Source organism: Danio rerio, chromosome 7 (genome assembly GCF_052040795.2).
Source record: "Danio rerio strain M-AB ecotype USA chromosome 7, GRCz13ab, whole genome shotgun sequence".
NCBI classification, from domain to species: Eukaryota; Metazoa; Chordata; class Actinopteri; order Cypriniformes; family Danionidae; genus Danio; species Danio rerio.
In genome coordinates, this window is record NC_141027.1 from 42,797,228 (window position 1) to 42,820,000 (window position 22,773).

The window sequence follows — 22,773 nt, forward strand, 5'->3', positions numbered from 1 at the left end:
AAAAAAGTTTGCCTTTCTAATCTTTAATCAAAATCTGAAAATGCACTTTCTGTTTGTTTTCAGTTAATTTATCAGATGACATGATTTTGAGTTAATGGGTGTGGCTAACATACTTAACATCCTTAACCCTGTTGCTCCAACTGTCAGTTTTGACAACAAACAGAAATTTTAAGCAGAAGGTGTCATGTTAGGTTGTAATAATTCTTCTAAAACCCATTTTTTCAATCTTTCTGAATGAAATGCCCACTTTACTGTATCCATTCAGCCCATGGTAGAAGAAATAAGCCACGCCCACTGTTTGCTCAATTAAAATTCAGTTTCTCGAGGAACTGCGTCACAATACCAAAAAAAATAATAATAACAATAATGATTGCAGCTTCCAGTTCATGGGGACTTTTAGGAGTTTCGCAGTCAGATGCTACTTTTATAGGAGGGGAGAATTTAAAATAATCACACAACACGATTTTTTAATATTTGTGCTCCTCAAATTACAGGTATTCATGCTATTATTTAACACATAAAAAAGCATTTCTGAAACCACAAGCATCTTGTGCATGAAAATGGCTGCAATTGTTGTTGCCAGGAGGACAGAGAACGCACAGTAGTAAATAGATTTTTTGACACAAATTGTTTGGAATGCCAGAGGAACATATTGGAAGATATTGTCTGATCCTATTGTTTGCCAAGTCATATTATTTTTAATTTGCTTTAGGAAATAATAGATGACTTGGTTAGAACAAACAATTAGGGTGAGTCGCGTAATACCAGGCATTTTTAACAAAAAAAAAAAAAAAAAAAACATAGCAGCTACTCAAAAATGAAATCTATAAGCAATTTTCTAACTAACCACAAATTAAACATGGTATGTCAACAACTTATGAAGCTTACTATAAGCTTACTGAAGTAAGCTGTGTATATTCAAAGTGCAAAATCTGCTGTTGTATAAAAAAGCTCTAAAACTATACATTTAGATCATATGTTCTGAATTATAACAGAAATGTGTCACTGTGTCTATTAAATCAATCAATTTTGTTATATGGATAACAAATCTGTGCTTATTTATATATCTTTTGCGCGAACACTCGGCCTACCTTGCATGCATTCTGTCTCTCACGCATGCACGCTTGCGTGCACCCGGTCTCTGCTTTTGCTTTACTTTTGTCCAGTGTGGCTGGCGTCTTATACACCACGCATCTACTTTACGATGGTTGGTTAGCATCAACCAATCCCACAAAGAGTCGTCCCTGTAAGCAGAAAGATGTAAGCTAGACTGCAGCCAAAATTAATTAATCTCTCTAGTAACGGACAAATGTGTCATATTGTAACGGTAACGGGGTTAATTTATTTAACGTGTTACAATGTTAGTTAACTTCAAAGGTAATGTCGTTCAAGTAACCCATTACTAGTAACTCGTAATTGCCCAACACTGCCTGTCAGAATTTTGAATAGCCTGAGTTAGTCGCCGAAAAGTATGACCAGATGTCCCATGTTTCCCAGCGCAATCTGGCATTTCATCTTTATTTTTAGTGTGTTAACTACCTACTCAAAGGTAACCTAGCTTATCATTGAGCAAAATTATCATACATTCACATTTGTTATTGTTTAAATTGCAGTAAGTGCAGAAATAAATTATAGTTAAATAAACATCTTAAAATGTTTATTTTAGAGGCATACACACACTTTTAGGATGAAATCTATGCAGATTATTATAAATTAAGACAGCAGAAGGCAAGTTTTAAAGAAAAAACTTTTTCCTCTCAAAAACATCCTTAAGAAGAATTCTTTCCCAAAGCAGCGTGTGCTTCCAGCTTTCATGAGTTTAATAAAGGTCAATCCAAAGTCACACACAATAAATCACTGTGATGAAGTCCTGGTTTTGGCAAGTAGTGTGACGTAGAATAATAGATGTTCCTGTAGCAACTGAAGGTTACTCGCTGTTTTGCTTTCAGTTTTTATTGGTTTAATTTTACAGGCAGTGATGACTAACAGATGTTTCAAATGTCATCCCTTGTCTCACAGGTGCCTTTATCGCTTTTATTGCTTCTATCCATGTTTGCTTTACTGAGACATGGATTTAAACCTAGGAATGAGATTTTTTTTCTTTGGCTGAATCGTACAGCTGTGTTTGGGCTGTTACACAGCTGTGTAACTAGTGTTGAAAAAAGAAAGAAAAAATAAAACATTGTGTATCTGGGACAGAAGAATGGCTCTCGTGACCTGACAAGAGAGGGAAAAATAAAAAAATGGGCCACTTATTTATAACACTTAAAATATTCAGTGGGGGCTCATGTGTGATGCGGTCAGTGGGAAAGGTTGGCCCAGTTTCTTCTATATTGATGGGAGAATTGTCTAATCTGTAACTGTCAGATTATAATATGATAATGACTGCTAGAGGAGCTTCAGTCTTGTGGCTCATCTTATTCCATTTTCAATGTTTCACTTTTTTTGAGGGGGTACAAGGTAAAAAAGACTTTAATTCTAAAGATGTTGCAGCTCTTCTAAGGGGTTATTCACACTTTACATTGTTTACATATGCAAATAAGGAGTGATGCGGACTCAATAATTGTGCATCTGAATTTTTTAGAATGCCACAAGTGTATCGTGTGACAAGAACAAACCAAATCTCGATTAATTGAACATTTTAACTCAAATACTTGTATTATTTTATTATTTATTATTGTTTTTTTTATAATTTTTTTGCCTACATAGTTCAAGCACAAATAGTTTTAAACAATATATATACTCACATATTACAAGTGAAAGATTTTTAATGAAGAGTGCATTACGTAACAATCAAAGGAAAAGCACACTATCTACTGTATGTTTATTTATTGAACATCAATGTTAAACAACTGAAATTAACACACACATTGCCTAAAACCAACAGTCACAAATAAAAAACATGCCCTTTTGGAAACAAAATTAATTGTTTTTAGTGTTTTTTTTTTTTTTTTAAATGTAGAAAATAAGCAGTATCTCTTCTAAATAAAACAACTCTTGTATATCCTGTAAATAATATTTTAAACAGTGCATTTCTTAAATCTTCTGTAAACGATTATTTTTATGCAAATATTAATTTTATTGTAATGGACAATATGTCATCTCTGGCATAGCTTCCAATAATTGTCAATGTAGTGCAAATGTGTGACGTGTAATCAATTTTTTTGAGATGTGCACGCGTATGTTACTGCACAAAGTCTGCATCGGACAATACCAGTGTGTTCGATGTAGAAGTATAAAGTATCCTTAACACAGCATGGTCATGTGACTCCAGACATACTAGGGAAAAAATAATTTAAAAAATTGAGCTGGAAAAATATGATCGATAATAGATTCTGAATGTTGATTTCGATAAATTTTTGATTAATCATTCAGCCCTACCAATCAGCTTCACACTTTGTATGGGTTACACATTTTAGTAATAATGCTAGACTAATTACCTCAAACAAATGCAGCACACCTGAATACAGCAGTTTTTTAATCTTCTCCATAAATGAAATGTGTATCAGAGCTGTAGCAAGGGTTTGTCAGATGTGGATGCTCTGAGAACATGGATGATGTTTGCTAAGGAATGACAGAAGCCATTGGAATGTGAGCCCAGAAGCACATATTAAATTGGAGAGGAAAGCAACAGGCCTTGTTTTTCCACACAGTTTTAGATGCTATATATCAGAGATGTCCAAAGTAGGCCTAAAGTTGGCCCATTGTAAGCTTTGTTTTGGCCCACCATCCCGTCTAAAAGAATGGGGAAAATGCCTTTACCACAGAGATTGTCATTTCTAATTGACGAAACCTTTTTTTGTTTGTTTTATTGCTTTTTATTCACCTTTAGAGCGAACTGAAATTAAACTGTTCAATTGAATGTTGTAAATGACTCAGATTTTTAAAAAAATGTAGATCATAGGTCTCAAACTGGATTCCTGGAGGGCCGCAGCTCTGCACAGTTTTGCAACCCTCATCAAACACAGCTGATCCAACTAATCAAGGTGTTCAAGACTACTAGAGACTATTAAGCAGGTGTGAGTTGGAGGTGGTTGGAACTAAACCATGCAGAGCTGCTGCCCTCCAGGAATTGAGTTTGAGACCATTGATGTAGATACTGTTTCTCGATGGAGTGAGGACTAGATAGAGAACCATGCAGAAGGCATCGGCGAGCAACTCAAGGCAAAAACTGTGTAATTCTGTTATAAATTGTATTTTTTTTATTTTACTGTAATAAGTTAATTACTACATGTAAAAAAATACTGTTTCAGTTAATATAAAGTTAAAGTTAAAATAAAGACTAGTTTTCTAGTCATTTTTAAACATTGTTAATAAATTAGGAAATTACCCATGGTAACTATTTACAGGTGTCTATGGCTCAATTAAGATTGGCTTTGACCCTTCAAAAGAAAAGTTTGGGCACCCTTTCTATATATGAATGGCCCCTTACTGTGTCTGAATCAATTTGTTCAAGGAGTCAATCTCTAAACTCCTCCATTCAAAGACCCTACTTTGTTGTGATTGATCAGAATCAGTTAAATTTCTGTTCACATTTATTTCTATAAAGTTCACAGGGTTATGAGATGATTGCTTGACTAAAGTTGACGAAACATTTTCGTTTGAAAAGCCAAAAACCAAATATCATTGAGAGCCATGGGCAGAAAGTAAACATATTACATTAAAGTTGCCATAGGTAATTTCCTCATTTATTTTTAAAATATTTCAAAATTAATAGGAAATATAACTTTAAATCATATTAACTAATGCTGTATAACTTTGTAAATGATATCTTATTGCAATAAAATCATAAACACTTACATTTTTAACACAGTGGAGTTCAGTGCCGACTAGTCAAGCAGAATCTGCCTTTGACTTGATTTGCTCACCAAAGTCTTTGCATTGTCAGGTGACAGTATGTACATTTAGACAAACTCTGATTAATTTACACCATTTAATTGAAACATTTAATTTCAGTTAGCTTTTAACAGTAAAACAAACAGAAAACAAATGGTTACATTAAATTTGAATGTACAATATCAAAACTATTCTCATCAATCCTCTCAGATGGGAAGGTGGGCCAAATCAAAGGTTACTATGGGCCAACTTTGGCCTGCAGGCCCTAGTTTGGGCATCTCTGATGTAGATCTAAATTGTATTATAAAAAACTTGACTGTATGGATTTTATTACATGCTCTTTACTAAATTTAACAAGAAAATTACTGGTCATGCAATCTTCAAATGAGAGAATTGTGAAATTTCAACTAGTATTATCTGCATGAAAACTCTACAGACATTTTTTCGTAAATTAATACCAGTTATGTGAACACAAGGCAGACCCTTTCAGTACTCCACACTTAACTGCTGTTAGCCCAGTCTTTTGTGATTGGTCTACTGCTTTAAAGTGCATGCTGGAAACAAAACACTCATTAAATTATCTGAATTTTAGCTCTAGAGACCTCAACATTTGGAAACACAGATATGAATGGTAATGATGGTGCCAAGTTCTCATTCTTTGTAAGTGCAAGTCACATTTCGTTTTAAACACAGAAGACGGCTACTTCTCAAAATGTCACCAACGTGAACCAAACTTTTACAAGCCACAGCTGAAACTATAATGCTTGAGGGCGGCTCAAAGTAGAATTTGTTCGCAGGCAGTCAATGAAGACCATAGGGACATTTGGAGAATCTGTGAATTATGTTGTTTTTGGTTCACTGACCTCTTTGCAACATGTATTAACTTTTTTCTATCTGTGTTAAGACCAACATAGTCAGGGGATATTGTTTGCTATATTGTGCACACTGATATTTTGACTTTGAGCAGACAATCCCACTGTGTCTGCAGGATTTTAGAAGAGATGATATTCTGGTAATGCATGCCCATGGCAGGCGCAAGCAATCTCTGGGGCATTTTGGAATTTATAGCATACAGCCTGTGCAAAAATATCTTGATGTGACTGCCTAGTAGTGGTCAAATGATGTGGGTTATTTATTGTATCTTTTGTGTTAAAATATGTACTCCATGTAATACAGTAATTTATTTTAAGTATTAATTTGAGATCAACACATAATAATAATAATAATAATAATAATAATAATAATAATAATAATAAAAGCAATAATAAAAATAATTATTATTTTTGTTATTATTATTATTATTATTATTATTATTATTATTATTATTATTATTATTATTTAAAACAGTGGCCATAGTTGTCAGAATATCAAAATTACTATTAAATATACATTAATTTTGCATTATTTATTTATCTAAAATGTGTAGTGCTCTTGCACAGACTGATTAGATTTTTCTTGACAACTTTATCATGATGAAAATAATCAGTTCATCTAATAATTTGTGTTTTTGTTATTATTAATATATATCATTATTGGGTTTATATCTGGAAATGCACCAAACATTATGCCTTCTGCTGCTTTATTTGTTATTTTGCAATTTTTGTCTTATTTTTGTGTCACATTAAATAGTCATGCTTATATGTTTTGTGACCTCGTTCTTGACATCTTGGGAAAAAGCCCCTGCGGCAGTCACGTCTGCTGGGTAGCTGATTGCTTTTCTGTGGTGACTCAGTGCAGAAGCCTCACCTATCGTCTGCATAATCTTCTTATTTACTCGAGTCTATGACTTGCATCTGTTCAGTGTACCGTTTATTTATTATCATCATCTTCTTCTGTTTGATCACCTTTTTAATTTCATCCGGTATGTTATGTATTCAAGTCAACAACATTCTGCTTTTTAATAAGCAAATATTAGAGATGAATATCGATAGCTAGAGCATGCGTAAGGTTCTTGGAATTCCGCAATGCGGAATAACTCTGAAAGAATCACTAAATTCAGTCATACAAATTGAGTTAATTGTATTGACCCTTGTCTGCAACACGGAAGTAAGCTGTTTTCTGTGATTGTTGTAGAACTTCAGAGTCATTTGCCCATAGGTTAAATGACCAGAAATAATAAATGGCGGTAAACAGTCAAAAAAGTAATAATAATATAATAAGAATATATAATTTTGCAACATCAAACAGCATAACAAGTTGTTTTTATGGCTAAATAATAATGGCAGTGAATGAAATTAGAAGACTCAAGCCAGTGATAAATTATTAATACTAATTAGATTGCCACATGTACTAGTCCATGTGTATATTAAACCACCCAAAAGACTATACATGTAAAACTGGTACATGTTTTTTTTTTTGTTTTTTTTTTGTCTTAATTTCAATTAGTTATGCTTTTTGATTGCTAACGTTTCCTAACCATTCTTAACCATTCTTAAAATAGGTATCAAAATAATTGTATGGTAATCGAAAAAATAGAAAAATTTAAGATGTTTTATTTGAACACATCAGAAATTTACATTGCTTTTAAAGATTGTCTTTAAGCATTTATAATTGCTTTATTTTTAATTATAAAAATGCGAATATACTATTTCTAATTTTACTACTTTTTAAATATGTATTTTGCTCTAGACTTGCTTAAATTTCACATAGACTTTCATTGACTTTCACTGCATGCAACCATGAACTGCACATTGTTTTCTGCCTGATTAGAGAATAATTCAATGACCTTAACTAGACGACTTCATTATAGAGTAAATGTGGAAACAAATGGCTTTTTTTTTCTTTAGTTTAAAGGGATAGTTCGCCCAACAAGGAATATTTGCTCACAGTATTTCATATGGTCATAAACTGTTGAGTTTGTCGAACACAAATTAACATATTTTGAAGTATCCTAAAAAAAGTTAACTATTAAGGAAGTAAAGTAGGAAAAACAATGACCATGGAAGTAAATGGTTACAGGAATTCAGCTTTATGCAAGATATATTTTTATTGTGTTGTGGAAGAAACAAAGCCAAACATATGTAGAACAATAGTGAATAAATGGTTGATATAATTTTCAGAAAAAGCGACAACAGAAGTTGTGTTATCAGTTGGTAAAAGCAGATGTATTTCTAGCTAAATGCATTCATTCATACATACATGTTGTGGGAAGTACTATCATTTGCACAACATGTTACATGGAATATACAAAATTTCTCTAACTGTACATATCCAAACCAGTATGACATCAGTTGACATAGAGTCCACAAGTATCCACAAAATGCAACAGTTCTTTCTGAAATATTATAACTGACATTTGCTACTTTACTAGCACTGTCCTAAGCTTTCCCCACACACCTATAAAATCTGCTTGTGTGCATACAATACACCAGATTTTTTTTCTCTCTTTGTTGAAGCATCAGTAAAGACAAAGCATGTATTTTTGTTCAGTAAAGCTGTAAAAGAAAGAACAAGCTTGAGAAATAAATGTAGATGCTTCTAAATGAGCAGAGCTGTGCTCCGGCTTCATCCATTTCAAGACAAGCAGACATCTGGGAGCACTGCATCTTTCTTGTGGAGAGATCGACGCATTCAGCTTTGCTCCCAAACACACACATCGCCTTAATTGTAATTCGCTGCTTTAAAATCTGATGCGCATTTGCTGATTTAATTCAGTATTACATGACATGACTTTATATGTAATAAAAGGGCATTCAGGGGCACAATTGAACCATGACCTCAAGAAACATTGATACAATCCCCCCACTACCACCCTCCTCACTCACTTATCTTAGTAAACATTTTATAAATAATATAACAGTCGATACCTTAGTCATATCTTGCATCTTTCAAGAACTTTTCAGCTTTTCCTCTGTTTTTTATTTATTTATTTATTTATTTATTTATTTATTTATTTATTTATTTATTTATTGTTGTTCTTTCTGATGTTTTCACAGGTGGAGAATTTTAAGCAAGACCCGAGTCCATCCACGTGCCTGCATTCAATTTTTAACGTGGACACTGGAGATGAGGTTTACCCGTATAAGGAGTACAACCATCTACAGGTGCTTCCCACCTTCTATTTACACATTTTATAACTCCCAGTAGTTGTTTGCCTCAGACATGGGATATGCGTAGCATGTCTCACTCACTGTATGTATTGGAAAACTTTTTGTTCTACTCATATCTTATGGATTATATCACCTCATTCGTAATCCCTGCTCGTGTAGCCTCTTTCATATTTGCAGACTGCACCAGCGGTCAATGGCCTGTAAACCTTGTTTTACGTTTTTCTGATTAAGTTATTCATTCTATCTACACTATAATCTGATTTCTGATTAATTGTTAAAATATACATTGTATTTATTTTTTTGATGCAACTACATAGTAGTTAAGGACACTTAATATAAAGTGGGATATCTGTCAAATAAAGAAATATCTGTCTACAGTATTAAGGATCACATTGGACTGTTTTCACAGGGACAATATACCCAAAAATCTAAATTTACTGACCATTTATTTACTGATTTTCTCTATATTTAATCTTTATAGTTTTTTATTGTTTTTTTTCTGCACACAAAATAAGATAATTTGAAGAAAGCTAGACAAACAAACAAACAAACTGATCACCATTGACTTCCATTGCAGAAAAAAAGCCATACCTATGGAAGTCAGTGGTTTCTGGTGTTCTTCAATAGGAATTTAAACAGGTTTGGAACAAGTAAAGGATAATGACAGAATTTTCAGTTTTGAGTGAACTATTCCTTTAAATAATTAAAAGTGGATGAGTTCAGAAGCCTCATACATTTAAATTCCAAATGGCAGCATCTGTTTTTACATTTTAAAATAAGGCAAACAAAGTAATATTGTTATGAAACCCTTCTTTTTCTTTCTTTTCCTACAGATCGATGCATTGTCTCTGTTTCTCTTGTACCTGGTTGAAATGATTTGCTCTGGCCTTCAAATAATCTACAACACAGATGAGGTATGATTTGACTTCCAGAACTACCAGTATCTCTTCATATCAGTTCAGTTCATTTAATTATAAAAAGCTCTTTTAACAATACATAATATTGCAATTATGCTGCTTTACAAATAAATATCCCTTAAAGTATTAATTTTCATTGTTATTTGACATATTGTGGAGATTTGCATAAGTACAATTGATTTCCCTTTAACAGGATTTAAACAGATTTACCATTCAGAGCAAAAAAAAACAAAACAAAAAACACCTTTTTTAAAGCAAGGTGAAGTATAGACTAGTGGTTTCAACTTTTTCCTTTTACTCCATAGGCAATGCACACATTTTGTAGGCAAAACCAAAACTTCACTAATGTGAATGTGTACAAAAAAAAAAAACTCTCAGAATATCTACATATCTAGATTGTTACAAAGGTATTATCTTATAGTATTTACATTACAATTTATTGGCACTGTACTTTCATGGACTATTTACAGTACAGTACGTTATGTACAGGACATTGGAATTAATGGATTGAAGGGTTTTAAATCTCAATGGGACTGTTAGGTTCTGCCCTGATGATTGCAGTTGGATAGGTTATGAAATGTTTTCCACCCAAAATCATGTCTGTAGCCACTGGGTGTCTCTCCGTGTGCCTGAGGACTTGCTCTGAAGACTTTCAGGCCATGACTATACTGAGCAATTAAGCTGTAAAAAAATATTTCCGCAGAAAAAAAGTTAAGCTGAGTTGAAATGGTTTAGGGCAAAAAGCCGTGAGATCATTTATGCAACTGTTCAAGCACTCTGTTTGGAAAATACTTTGGCAAGAAATAAGAAACTGTCTTTTAAAGGGCCTCTTCAAATCCAAGCAGCGTTCACCTCTGACCCCTGGATTCACACAGCAGAGGAGAAACTGAGATATGTGAGCTGCTGCTATAATAGTTGTGTAATCTCTCTCTTTTCTTTGGGCTGTGCAGACTTCCTTAATAGCATCTTTTATTCCTGCTGTCTTCGCATAGAGGCATTTACTTAACACTCAACTGGTGCACCACTGCCTGTTGAATAACTTCAACTTCTATTTATGCATCCCCCATTATGTGCTGTATATCTTCAAGAATGTTCTTTTACTTAAATGTTTTGTTTTCTGTACAGCTCTTTGGTGTACATGACAGGCGGTGTCAACTTTTTAGCTGAGCCTCCCACCCAAGCTTTAGCAAATTGTCACAGTATAGCTTTTATTTTGCTGTTTGCAAAAGAGGCCTAATTGACGTCTCTAAACAGTGCCTACTCGGGTGTGTAATGCAATTAAAAAAACACAGTCATGAAATCAGCAGCCCATTACATTGTATTATTAATGAACAGCAGAACAAATCAGGGAGAAATTGCCAGTTTAATATTTTTCCAGCCCATCGTTGGCAGAGCATTTATTTATTTATTTTTTGTTATATAATTATCTGGCTGCCCTGCTTGTGGTTTGGCTAAGTAGTTTGCTTTGGATTTAGAAGTAAAAGGTTGTGGTTAAGTTTTTTGGTATACCCGACCACTTTTATATCCTTGAATTAAGGATCGTCCATTTTGATGAATGCTGTAATAGAATAATAGAATAGCGGTTCATATGTATTATCTACATGCTTGTTGGTCATCCAGCCAAACTGTCTGCAAATGAGGTTTCAGTGAATAGTTAATGTTTATTTAAGATTTAACTTGTTTTTGTTAGGCTTTGGTTTTAATTTATATTTGTGTGTTTGTTTCTTTTTATATTGTTTTTCATTTTGTTTGTTGTTTTGGTTGTTGTTTAGATTTTCTTTGTTGATTTTTGTTTGGCTTGGCTTTGCTTGGTATTGTTTGCTCTGTTTTTGTTGTTTTTTTCTCTCTGGTTTGTTTTGTTTTTGTTCATGATTCTGTTTATTTTGTTTGTTTTGTTTTTGCTTGTGTTTTTTTTTTCAGTTTGGTTTTGTTATGTTTTTTTTTTGTTTTTCTTGATGGTTTTGCAGCCAGGAAGTTTACAAATTATGTTTTGGTGAGAAAATTATCTGTTTATTTAATGTTTGCAAAGGAGTATATTTTTATTTACAATTTGGTTTTGGCTTTGGTTTTAATTTATATTTGTTGGTTGTTTTTTATGTTGGTTTTAGCTATTGTTTTGTTTATTGCTTTGTTTGTTGAGTTTGTTTGGTTTTGCATTGCTTGGCTTGGTATTGTTTGTTTTCTCTGTTTTTGTTTTTTACTTTGTTCAGTTTTTGTTTTCAGGTTGGTTTTGGTTTTATTTTTGTTAGTTTTTTTTTTCCAGTTATAGTTGTTTTTGCTTTTAGTCTTCTTTCGTTTTTGTCTCTGTTTAGTATATGCACCAGAATTGGCAGCAGGTTGAATTAGACGTCAATTGTTATTTAGAATTTACAAATTTTTTTAACTACATTTTGGTAAAAAAAAAAATTTAAAAAAAAAAAAAAAAATATATATATATATATATATATATATATATATATATATATATATATATATATATATATATATATATATATATATATATATATATATATATATATAAATTTTTTTTTTTTTTTTTTTTTTTCATTCATTTGCTTTACGGCTTTTAGTCTCTTTATTAATCCGAGGTCGCCACAGCGGAATGAACCGCCCACTTATCCAGAATATGTTTTACGCAGCGGATGCCCTTCCAGCTGCAACCCATCTCTAGGAAACATCCATACACACTCATTCACACTTATACTCTACGGACAATTTATCCTACCCAATTCACCTGTACCGCATGTCTTTGGACTGTGGGTTATATTTGCTGCTGTTCTGCAGAAACATATGACAACAATTACAATCATTCGTTTAAATTTCTAATCATATCTAACAGAGATTAAGAACTGTTTGTGTGCCCTATTCTCTTTGAAGCTCATTTAAAACTTTAACCTATTACAAAACTTAGAAGGAATATTTGGCTTCCAATTGATTAATAAATATAAGAAAGAATAAATGTCTATTGTAAGAAAGACTGTCACTGACATGCAGAGCAAACAGTACAATGATTAACTAAAACATGTTATCCAGCAAACTCAAACAACAGACTCATCTTTATGCTCATAAAAGTTACACTCCTGCTCTGCACTTGCTCCCTGCAGCCGAGAGAAGGAAGAAGAGAGAAAATAGTGCCACCCCGGGCCAGCGGTATTCATTAAGATACCATAAAGCTTGTCACATTAATCATCTTAGTCCAGGCCCAAAAATAAAAATGCTCAAGCCATCTCTCTCTCCTCTTTTTTCCCCTCTGCATTTTGTCTTTCGCCTACCTTCCTCGATGCCCCATTTTAGCGTGCTTTAGGGGCCCTCAGTTCTCTTCATGTTAAATTAAAAGCGCTGTCAACCCAGCCTCCCCGGGTGTTTGAACATTTCCTCATTTATGTACCGTAAAGTCATCATTCTTTCTCCCATCTTATTTTTCCTATGGCTTCATACCACATTGGTGGTGGAAGTATCGGGGGGCTTATGACATTACCAGTGCCACCCATAGTAGTGATGGATCACTTTAGCTGCTCTGTATGTTAAATCATTATTCAAATTCAATTCATGTATAATCAGAATATTAAATGGGTGACAAAAAGGAATCCTGATGCATTGGCTAATAAAAAAATGTAAACCTTCACATGTTGTTTGCTAATGTCTAGATTGAGAGCTTGGTGTGATGGGTTTCTCTGACATGTTTGCACTTGTAGGTATCATTTATTCAGAATCTAGTCTTCTGTGTGGAGAGGGCGTACCGTGTGCCAGACTTTGGCATGTGGGAACGAGGAAGCAAATATAACAATGGAAGCACAGAACTCCATTCAAGGTGAGTTTTGTCACTTCTTTTCTTTTCCCTTCTATAGCTTTGTCATTAAATTATCCTGATACATGACAAGTTTTGGAGATAAAAACAATATGTCTAGATGATGGTATAGTTATTTTAATGTGTCTTACTGATCATATATAATAGCAGTTAATGAGTTTAATTTGTTTTTTATAGATGTAACTTGTTGATATTAACCAGAATGTTAATTATTTGTGCATAAACAGTTGAAGTCACAATTATTAGCATCCTGATTTAATAGGCCCCCTGCTTATTTTTGTTCTGTAGACCATCAAACAAATATAGCTTAAAGGGCTGATAATTTTAAAATGTTTTTTTTTTTAAATAAAACCTGCTTTTATTCTAGTTGAAATAAAACAAATAAGACTTTCTCTACACGAAAATATAATATCAGACATACTGTGAAAATGTCCATGCTCTGTAAACATCATTTGGGAAATATTTCAAAGTTAGAAAAAATTCAAAGGGGGGCTAATAATTCTTCAACTGTATATGTGACTTTTGATCATTTTTCCAGTATAATAATCTGTAAAAACACTAATAATTTTCAGTGATGTGTGATAAATATCCATTTTTCAAACTGCACATTATAATTTATTTCTACATTTACTTGTAGCATTTAAAATAATTAGTTTGTGTTGTCTTTAATTTTTAGTGTTTGTAATTTGTTTTGAAAAAATAATATAGATTTTTAAATAAGATTTTATAATATCAGCTGCTCTTTCCATGTGGTTGGATAATTTGCCTGTGTGTGTGTGTGTGTGTGTGTGTGTGTGTGTGTGTGTGTGTGTGTGTGTGTGTGTGTGTGTGTGTGTGTGTGTGTGTGTGTGTGTGTGTGTATATATATATATATATATATATATATATATATATATATATATATATGTCTGTGTGTGTGTGTGTATATCGGCACAGTGACTTTATACAGCCGTTATACAGAAATTGTGTTCGTACAACAGTTAGACGGCATTATCATGTATTAAAAAAGAAAATCACATGGAGAGTCTCAAAAATTATTTCAAAACAGCAGAAACCGTTGTTGGCAAAGTCACTTAGAGCTAGTATTTGAATGATTCTCAGCGTAATGTCTAAGGTGATGACAAAGCAGGTGATTTTGCTCACCTTTTAAGATTATAAGGCTGAACGGCATGAAATGCCATCAGTTTGCTGAAATGTCATAGTTTTTCTCTGTTGGAATTGGGAGATCACAATATTTAACCCCGAAAAAGCCAAAGAAAAGCAAACACTACCAGATTACTATGGTATAAATACAGAACTATAACCTACAAAAGAGAAATCGGCTTAGAATGTCACTTACCTGATTTGTAATGATAATATAAATATATTATAATATAATTCTTCTCTAAGGGCATACTATGCGGTCTTTGTTGCCATCTTGTGGCTTAACATCAACCGTCTTTGCTCTGCTCAGTATGACAGGCTGATGGATGCCGAGGTGCTGTATCTACGAAATTATAAAGATTTAAAATAGGCACTATCCTCATAAATAAACTGTATAGTTGCAATCTAAACAACTACATTCTCATTTAAAAAAAAAAAATTGTCCCACAGTTGCAATATTTGTCAAACTGTAGTGAGTTTATTCATTCTGTTATTAATAACAGATGGCTATCAGCCAATTAGACTTGAGAGCCTGACAGAACTGTTGTATAAAATTTTTATATCAGCTCATCCATATTCATGTTAAATGCTGATTGTCTTGGGCAAAGTATTTAATTTTAAAATTTAGCTGTGTAATTTAATTTTAATCAAAACTTAAAATGGCACAGAACATTAGTTTCTTTTCTAAACCTGTATTTATTCTCAAAGTACTTCTTTTGCTCAGTATGGAGTAAAGCAAATGTTTGCTTGCCACTCGCATTAATGCATCTGAGCCCCTGGAACAATGTGAGAATGTTTCAGCTCATGTTGAGGATGTTATAGATTGGAGCGTGTTTTGAGGACCCTCCAGAAAGGGTGGCACTTTATTTCACCTCCTCTGGTTGATTCCATGAGTGAATAAACTCTAACTGAGAGGACTCACATAGAGAAGCTGCTATCTGCCCAATGCAGAAGTGATTCTCAGCGCTCTGCAGACAGCGTGGACTGTGGCTTTGCCCAGACAATATGCTTTTTTAGAAGAGCAAGTCGATAGGCAGTGACTCCAGCACATTACTCTGCCTCTCTTTCATAACCAGCCTCAATAATGATTCTCTCAATCACGGGTTCCTTATCTTGAAGTCACAGCATCCCCACTGAGCCAATTAGAGTATTGACTTCTGCTCTTTGCACTTTTAACTGAATGAAGAATCTAGTTTAGCATTTTAAGCAGGTATGGAAATATTTTATAATGATCAGTTTATGATTCACCACTCAGTTGTCGGTCAAGCAGGGGAGAGCTGGTATAATTGGTGTAATAATATATATTGGTGTAAAAATATATATTTCTATTTCATTTTAATCACTTTGTTCACTTTTTCAGAAAGTATGTAGCTTTAACGTTTGTGCTGTAATTATAAAACTGGAAGTGTAAATGGTAAAAACATTAATAATGTTACAAAAGTTTCTATTTCTAATAAATGTTCATTTCTAAACATTATATTCAGAGTATCCTAAAAAGTATCACTGATTCTGCAAAAGCATTAAGTAGCACAAATATTTCTAACATTGATAATACAGCAGGTATACTTCACCCAAAACTGGAATTTCTCTCAACATTTACTCATCCTCCTCACTCAAACCTGTTTGAGTTTCATTCTTCTGTTGAAAACAAAATAAGATATTTTAACAAAAGCTGGAAACCCCTATTGAATCCCATATAGTACAGTGTTTATGCTAGGAATTTTTCCAGCTGTGGCAGCAGCTTTGTCTTTTACACAAATCTACCAACTACCTATGGCGTTATTTCAATGACAAATGAAGAAATGTCATGAGCGCAGTATTACAATTTGAGATCGCATTTATGCAATACGAGCATGCAAATCTCTTTGCTTGTCTACCAGTTTCCTCTGCTCGTGCACAAAACTTTTGCACTCTCTCAAATATACGCTGCTCAAGTGCAGATTTTCTTGTGCGCTCTCAAATAAACTCTGCTGAAGCGAGTTTTAGCGCGTTTATGTAGTGAGTATGTCTCCAGCATTTATAAGATTTATATTGCTAGGAATAATTATGAATCTCTCCAAGAGACCTACTGACCGGCATTAATGCATCCTGAAGTAAAGTAAAAGGGCAATAAACTCCAGCAAGATAAAGTCATTGTATGCAGAACCACAGACCTTTATCTGTAAATAAAGTATAATTATGGAAACTGTGTTTGTCTTAACTGATAGCTAAGTCGTCATCTTAAGGGTTAAACAAATAACGCACAGCACTATTACGGTTACAGTTGTGCTGTTATAATTCACTTACCTTTTAATGCGTTTTGGTGTGATTATTACCCGCTATTAAAAAAACAACAATGACTGAATGTTGTGAATGAGAAGCTGTAATGTAGCTGTGAATTTTGGTTTGGCACCCCGCCATGCAGCGGAAAACAATGTAGTATTTGTTTTACTACTATAAAAAGTCAGTGGTTACAGTTGTTCAGCTTTCTAGAAAATATCTTCTTTTATGTTTAGAAGAATAAGGGAAACATAAGAAGGGCATACAGTATAAATACTACTGTAATGGAGGCTTGTTAGCGAAGTACTATGCAGGTCAACCTCACTCCTCTGACCTCTAAAGGTGCTCTAGCGACAGACACTATACTGTAAGCCATGGTCTTTAACCTCCTTGTTGAAGAAACTGACTCCCATACAAAGAATTGACTATACAATCCCAGCTCAGACCAGGTTGGGTGCAGTAGGACCAGTGGGTTACACATGGGGCCTCATCTGGGATAGGAGTGAGGTTTAGTGGGATGAGTGTAACGGAGGCCAGTTTGCGAAGTGCTATGCAGGTAAACCTCTATGTAGGTAAACAACTAAATTTATTACATAACCGATATAACATTATAACTGATCATGCTCTACTAAAGATTGCAGTAATAGCTGCTAAAAATGTAGCCTTGCCATCACATGAGTAAATTGGCGATTAATAAATGGCAGTAATAGTTTTCAGTGATAGTTTTTTGATACAGATCTCTATTCTAATTTTGAGAAGTGAATGCAGCTTTAAATCTATGTAAATGAGTCTTATTCACAAGACTTAGTATTGTGCTGTAATGTAATTTTATGCACCTAAGACAAATTTTTGTCCCTTAATGAAAACCTTTACATTTATCAGATGACTTAAATTTGCCACATTGTTAAAATCATTGAGCCATTATTATCTTTATAAGATAATAATGTTATTATCTTATTTATAGTAAGTGTTATAGTCTATACTGGCTTAGCTTGGCTACTTCAAAAAAAGCTTGTTCTCTCAGAATATCATAAATAAAATTATTCATTTTAACAAGTTGAAGCAAGTACAAATATGTTTCTCATAAGTAATTTATGGTTTTCTGCAAACAAGATTATCCTGTGTACAGAATAAACAGTTGCTGCATTGCTATGGAAGAAGTTCAGAATGAGATATGTGATCATTTTTATATAAGTGTAATAAAGATTGCAATTAGATGTCGCTTTAGTGTTTTTAGAGGCAACATTCTTAGATTCCAAAAAAAAAAAAAAAAGATGTTGCGAATAGTCACTAAACTCCTGAGGGCTGTAATTCAGGACTACTCTAGAGGGCTGATTAAAACTTTCTGTTGCAATTCTGTCGCAAACGTTCAGTTTAATTAGAAGGAGAATAAAAATATTTCACTTAATCACCAATACAGAACCCACTTTTCAGCATTAATAAAAACTTTGAACAAACATATTATTCGTGTCTCTTTTTATACCTTGTCTAGCTAAGATTTGGGTCAAGCTTGAGTGTAAGTATAACATAGTCTTTCTGCATCATTGTCAGAATTTACCAATATATCTGGGTCTCCCTTCTGTCTAGGCATAAAATCAATAGTGCCTTAGCCTTATGTAGTTTGATTGTGATCACAGCTGATGGTTTGGTTGGGACGCACGAGGCAGACCTGGATTCTACCGTGTTCTTTTCAATTTAGAATTACTCCCAATGCCTTTCAGTTTGCTCGTTTTCTGCATTTTCGCTATTGATTTTCTTCGCCGAGAGCAATTGGATACTTTTTTTTTTTTATTGCTCAGCACACCTAGCTCTAATCGTGTGCTCTAATCGTATGCTTCACAAGAGTGAGTGGCTGAAGAAGCAAAAATGACAGAAATTATTAGCTTTGTTTAACCTCAAAGGAGTCTTTCATGGATAAAACAGCTTTAGATACCAGCACCTGAAAAGGAACAGAACTGGGTTTAATGAGAGTTTGGTTCTCTGTTTGCAAAAAAAGTATCTACTTCAATATTCATTTGTCCTAATAAGATGGGGCTCTGTTGTGATCTGATCTGTTCTCTTCTAGCTCGGTGGGACTTGCCAAAGCAGCTCTGGAAGCCATCAATGGATTCAATCTGTTTGGAAATCAGGTATTGCTGACAAAGCTTATTGCTTAACGTGATTATACTAACAAAAATCTACATTCTGTCCTAATTTATTCACCTGCCCTAATTCCGGATTTAAAATTTAGTACTTTTTGTCCAGTGGGAAACCAATTAGTAACTGTAACTGATAAACCTTTGAGGACAGATGTGTTGTACATTGTTGTTCACAAGTTGGTAATCAATTGCAGATAAATTTGTAGAAGAAAGAGAACCAAAGCTTATTTCATTCACATAAAACAACAAAAATGATTCTTTGGAAAACAGAGAGACCACTTAGAAATTCTCTGGATTTACAATTAATTAGTAAATCCAAACAAAATGCTCTAAATTACATTTTTTTTTTTTTGGAATCTTTATAGATTAGTACCAATATTTGTCACGTATTACAATAAGGTTTCATTAGTTAATGTATTTACTAACATGAACTAATTATAAACAATTCTTCTACAGTGTTTATTAATCATAGTTCAACCTTTACTAACCCACTATTAACATCCAAAGTCATGCTTGTTAACATCAGTTAATGCACTGTGGGTTAACATGAACTAACAATGGACAACTGTATTTTCATTAAGTAACGTTAAATAACATGAACAAATACTGTAATGGATGTATTATTCATTGTTTGTTCATGCTAGTAAATGCATTAACTCATACAACCTTATTGTCTTACCCACATTTTACTCAAACCCATATCAGTTAAATCCAGTAAATGCACATTTTGGTGTATGTACTAAAGGAGGCATTGTTTATACAAGTCATTTCTAAAATTATTGTCTTTTGTAGTTCTTTCTCTTATTCAAAGCCAGCAAGTACACAGTCTTGTTTGTTGTGATTTTATCCGTTCAAAAATTTTCCTATATTCATATTTCACTATCCTTTGCTTTAAATTGAAGCTTTATATCACCTTGTTGCTGATTTGATTTGGTTAATGGCTTATAATGGCATTAAAAATTTAAGCCATATAATGAAGCGATATAATGTAGGGTTCAAGCATTTAAGGACTTTTGACACTAACGCCGATTAGGTCTTTGACGAGCCAAAATGTATGGCTGACACTAAAACTCATCCACAGTGGACATAATGTTGACACACAGACCAAAGATTTAAAGAGCACTTATGATGAAAATCATCTTTGGGAAGCTGTTTGGACAAAACTGTGTGTAGGTTTAATGTGTCCGCAGTCATATTGGAGTGATGGAAACACAGTAAGTCTCTTTTTTTTGTAATTTCCTGACATTAAAATAGGATCCAAATCCTAATTTCTGTCCGCAACAAGACGTAGGAGTGCCGTTTTCCCGCCCACCTAATTGATTGACAACCACATATTAACATGTCTCCATAGTAACGTGTAAAATCATACCAAGACAGGATATGTGCAAAGCAGCTGGGATTAAAAGATCTGTTCAGCTCTTTGTGATCATCAATCATCATCAAATGTGATCAAGAATGAGTTTTACAAGTTTAAAATGTTTTTAAAACATTGCATGTTTGTAATTAATTACAGTCATTTTACCGTCTTTATCACCACAGCCGCATGTCAGTACAATTATAAAAGAAAATGCTTCAATCCCGGTTTGTGAATGTTAAATCTGGTTTATTTTGTACATTAACATAACCGATATTCATACAACAGTGGACATTAACGTGTATCCTGTCACATTCGCCATGAAAAACCAGTGCAAAGTTAATCGTGTGTGTTGTGTTTATATGTGTGTGTCTGTGTGTGCTTGAACTTTTTAACGACATTGTGTGTGACTCATCATTGCAACTCCACTACAAATACATCAAATAATCATTGGGAAGTTCTTATTGTAGTATTTCTCACAAACGGTACGTGAGATCTGCTTCCTTGTCAATGTGCTGTTTTATCTGATGCAGCCGAGGTGGAGATTGAGGCACACTCTGACAGGCATGTTTGAACTGTGAGTTGGGAGAACTAGCATTAAAGGCACAAGGGGACAAAAAGCATCTACATGGTGTTCAGAGCAGACAATTACTATGTTCTGAAAGATATAATAAATAATCTGATGGGAAGTTTTGAGCTGAAACTTTACAGACACAAAACACCTTATCATCAATAATAGTCATTAGTCATGCTTATACATATTTTGTCACATGTAGATATTTGTAGATATACGGTTTGGTCTTCCTCTTCCAGATTAAAACTAAAGAAAAATAATAGTAATAAAAAATTTTAACAAATACAATAGGGCTTTAGCACTTCATGCGTGACCCCTTAATTTTATATTGGAAAACATTGTGTGGAAAAATCAGAAGCAGTGCTGCTAAAACATTTGATGAAGACATGAACAATTTTGAAAAGCTTTATGATTGATTTGTATTGATTATTTTATGTTAATTAATTTATATATGTTGTAAGTAAATAAGTGTAAGCTGAACTTTTTCCACCAATACAGTGTTGTGAATTTGTCATCAATAGCTAAAAACAAACTACAAAAGAGGTAATTAAGTCTGTGTGGTGATGGAAGTTGAATTTTTTTGTGAGCCACCTCTTTAATCAGTGAGTAATGAATGCATTTTGAGGAACTGTGTTTAATGTCCCTAAAAGAAAGATTTTAGTGGTTCAAAACAGCTGAAGGACACAGTGTACTAAAGGCTCTCTTTATCTTTATAACAAATAAATGTGTCTGCTTTTGCGCGGGGTCCTAATTCATTGCATAAATGTGTCCATGGGAAGGGGAAAATCAAAACCAAGTGATCAGGATGATTGGGTTAGATTGTGTTTGAGCTATTCGTTTTTGTCAGATTTCCAACTTTAATGGATGGCGAATGCGGCTTCCTTCTATCTGATTTTGGTGCTCTTTTCTTTTTGAAGCAGTCATTAGTGGGATTAATTTGTTTTGGTGTTGAGGGAAAATCAAGATGGCAGTGGGCCACATCCATTATATTTGGTAATGGACCGGAAAAGTGATAACATCCTCAAAGCGCATCCTTTTCGGAAGAAGAAACTCACCTCGGTTCACGCACAACTGAAGGCCCTTCGGATTGCCGTGTTTAATGTATTGGTAACCTTGATTGTTTCTCAGTTGTTTAACAGAAGGACAGACAAGATTTAGAAACATGGGGCAGTTGTGTGGCCACTGTAGTTTTGACCTTTTGCCAAGTTTCTCTCTAATGCTGCTCTCTGTGTTTTGTCATTAGCAGGAAACATGGTGCGATGTATGAAACTGCTTTATGGAAGTAACTGCTGTACACTATGCTGTTGTGAATTAATGGAGGTCTCAAATGGCTGGCTTTGCCATGTGTCTCTCAGTTGGATGAGAGGCATGCTGTGTCATCACGTGGGTCATGTTATTAATGATGGCTCTCACGCTCCATTTTCTCACTCAATGTGGACGTCAAAGCAGGCGCTTTCATGTGTTTGTTTGGAACGGAGCACAGTTATAGCAGGATGAAAGCAGGTAGATTTTTGACGCCATATGTTGAGCTACACATTTCTGTTTTTTTTTTTTCAAATTTTAATTAAAGCGCCATTAGTTTGAAACCATTGTACAAATTCCAGTGCTAAGATTTAAAAGATGTGCTAGATGCTCAGAGTAATTAGTGAGGTATCAAGTGTATCTTTATATTTTTGTTACCAAGTGGTTTATGTC

General features: G+C 33.8%; 1 protein-coding gene across 4 annotated transcripts in view; it reads left to right on the top strand.

The window, feature by feature from the left end:
* Positions 1–22,773, top strand: part of phkb (phosphorylase kinase, beta) — a 140,714-nt gene that overhangs the window by 29,951 nt on the left and 87,990 nt on the right. For all 4 annotated transcript variants that reach the window (XM_087261643.1, XM_087261642.1, XM_087261641.1 and 1 more), the window contains 4 exons: positions 8,772–8,879; positions 9,719–9,799; positions 13,498–13,613; positions 19,078–19,141. In XM_087261643.1, the coding sequence (XP_087117769.1) occupies positions 8,772–8,879; positions 9,719–9,799; positions 13,498–13,613; positions 19,078–19,141 (369 nt within the window). The remainder of the gene's footprint in view (positions 1–8,771; positions 8,880–9,718; positions 9,800–13,497; positions 13,614–19,077; positions 19,142–22,773) is intronic.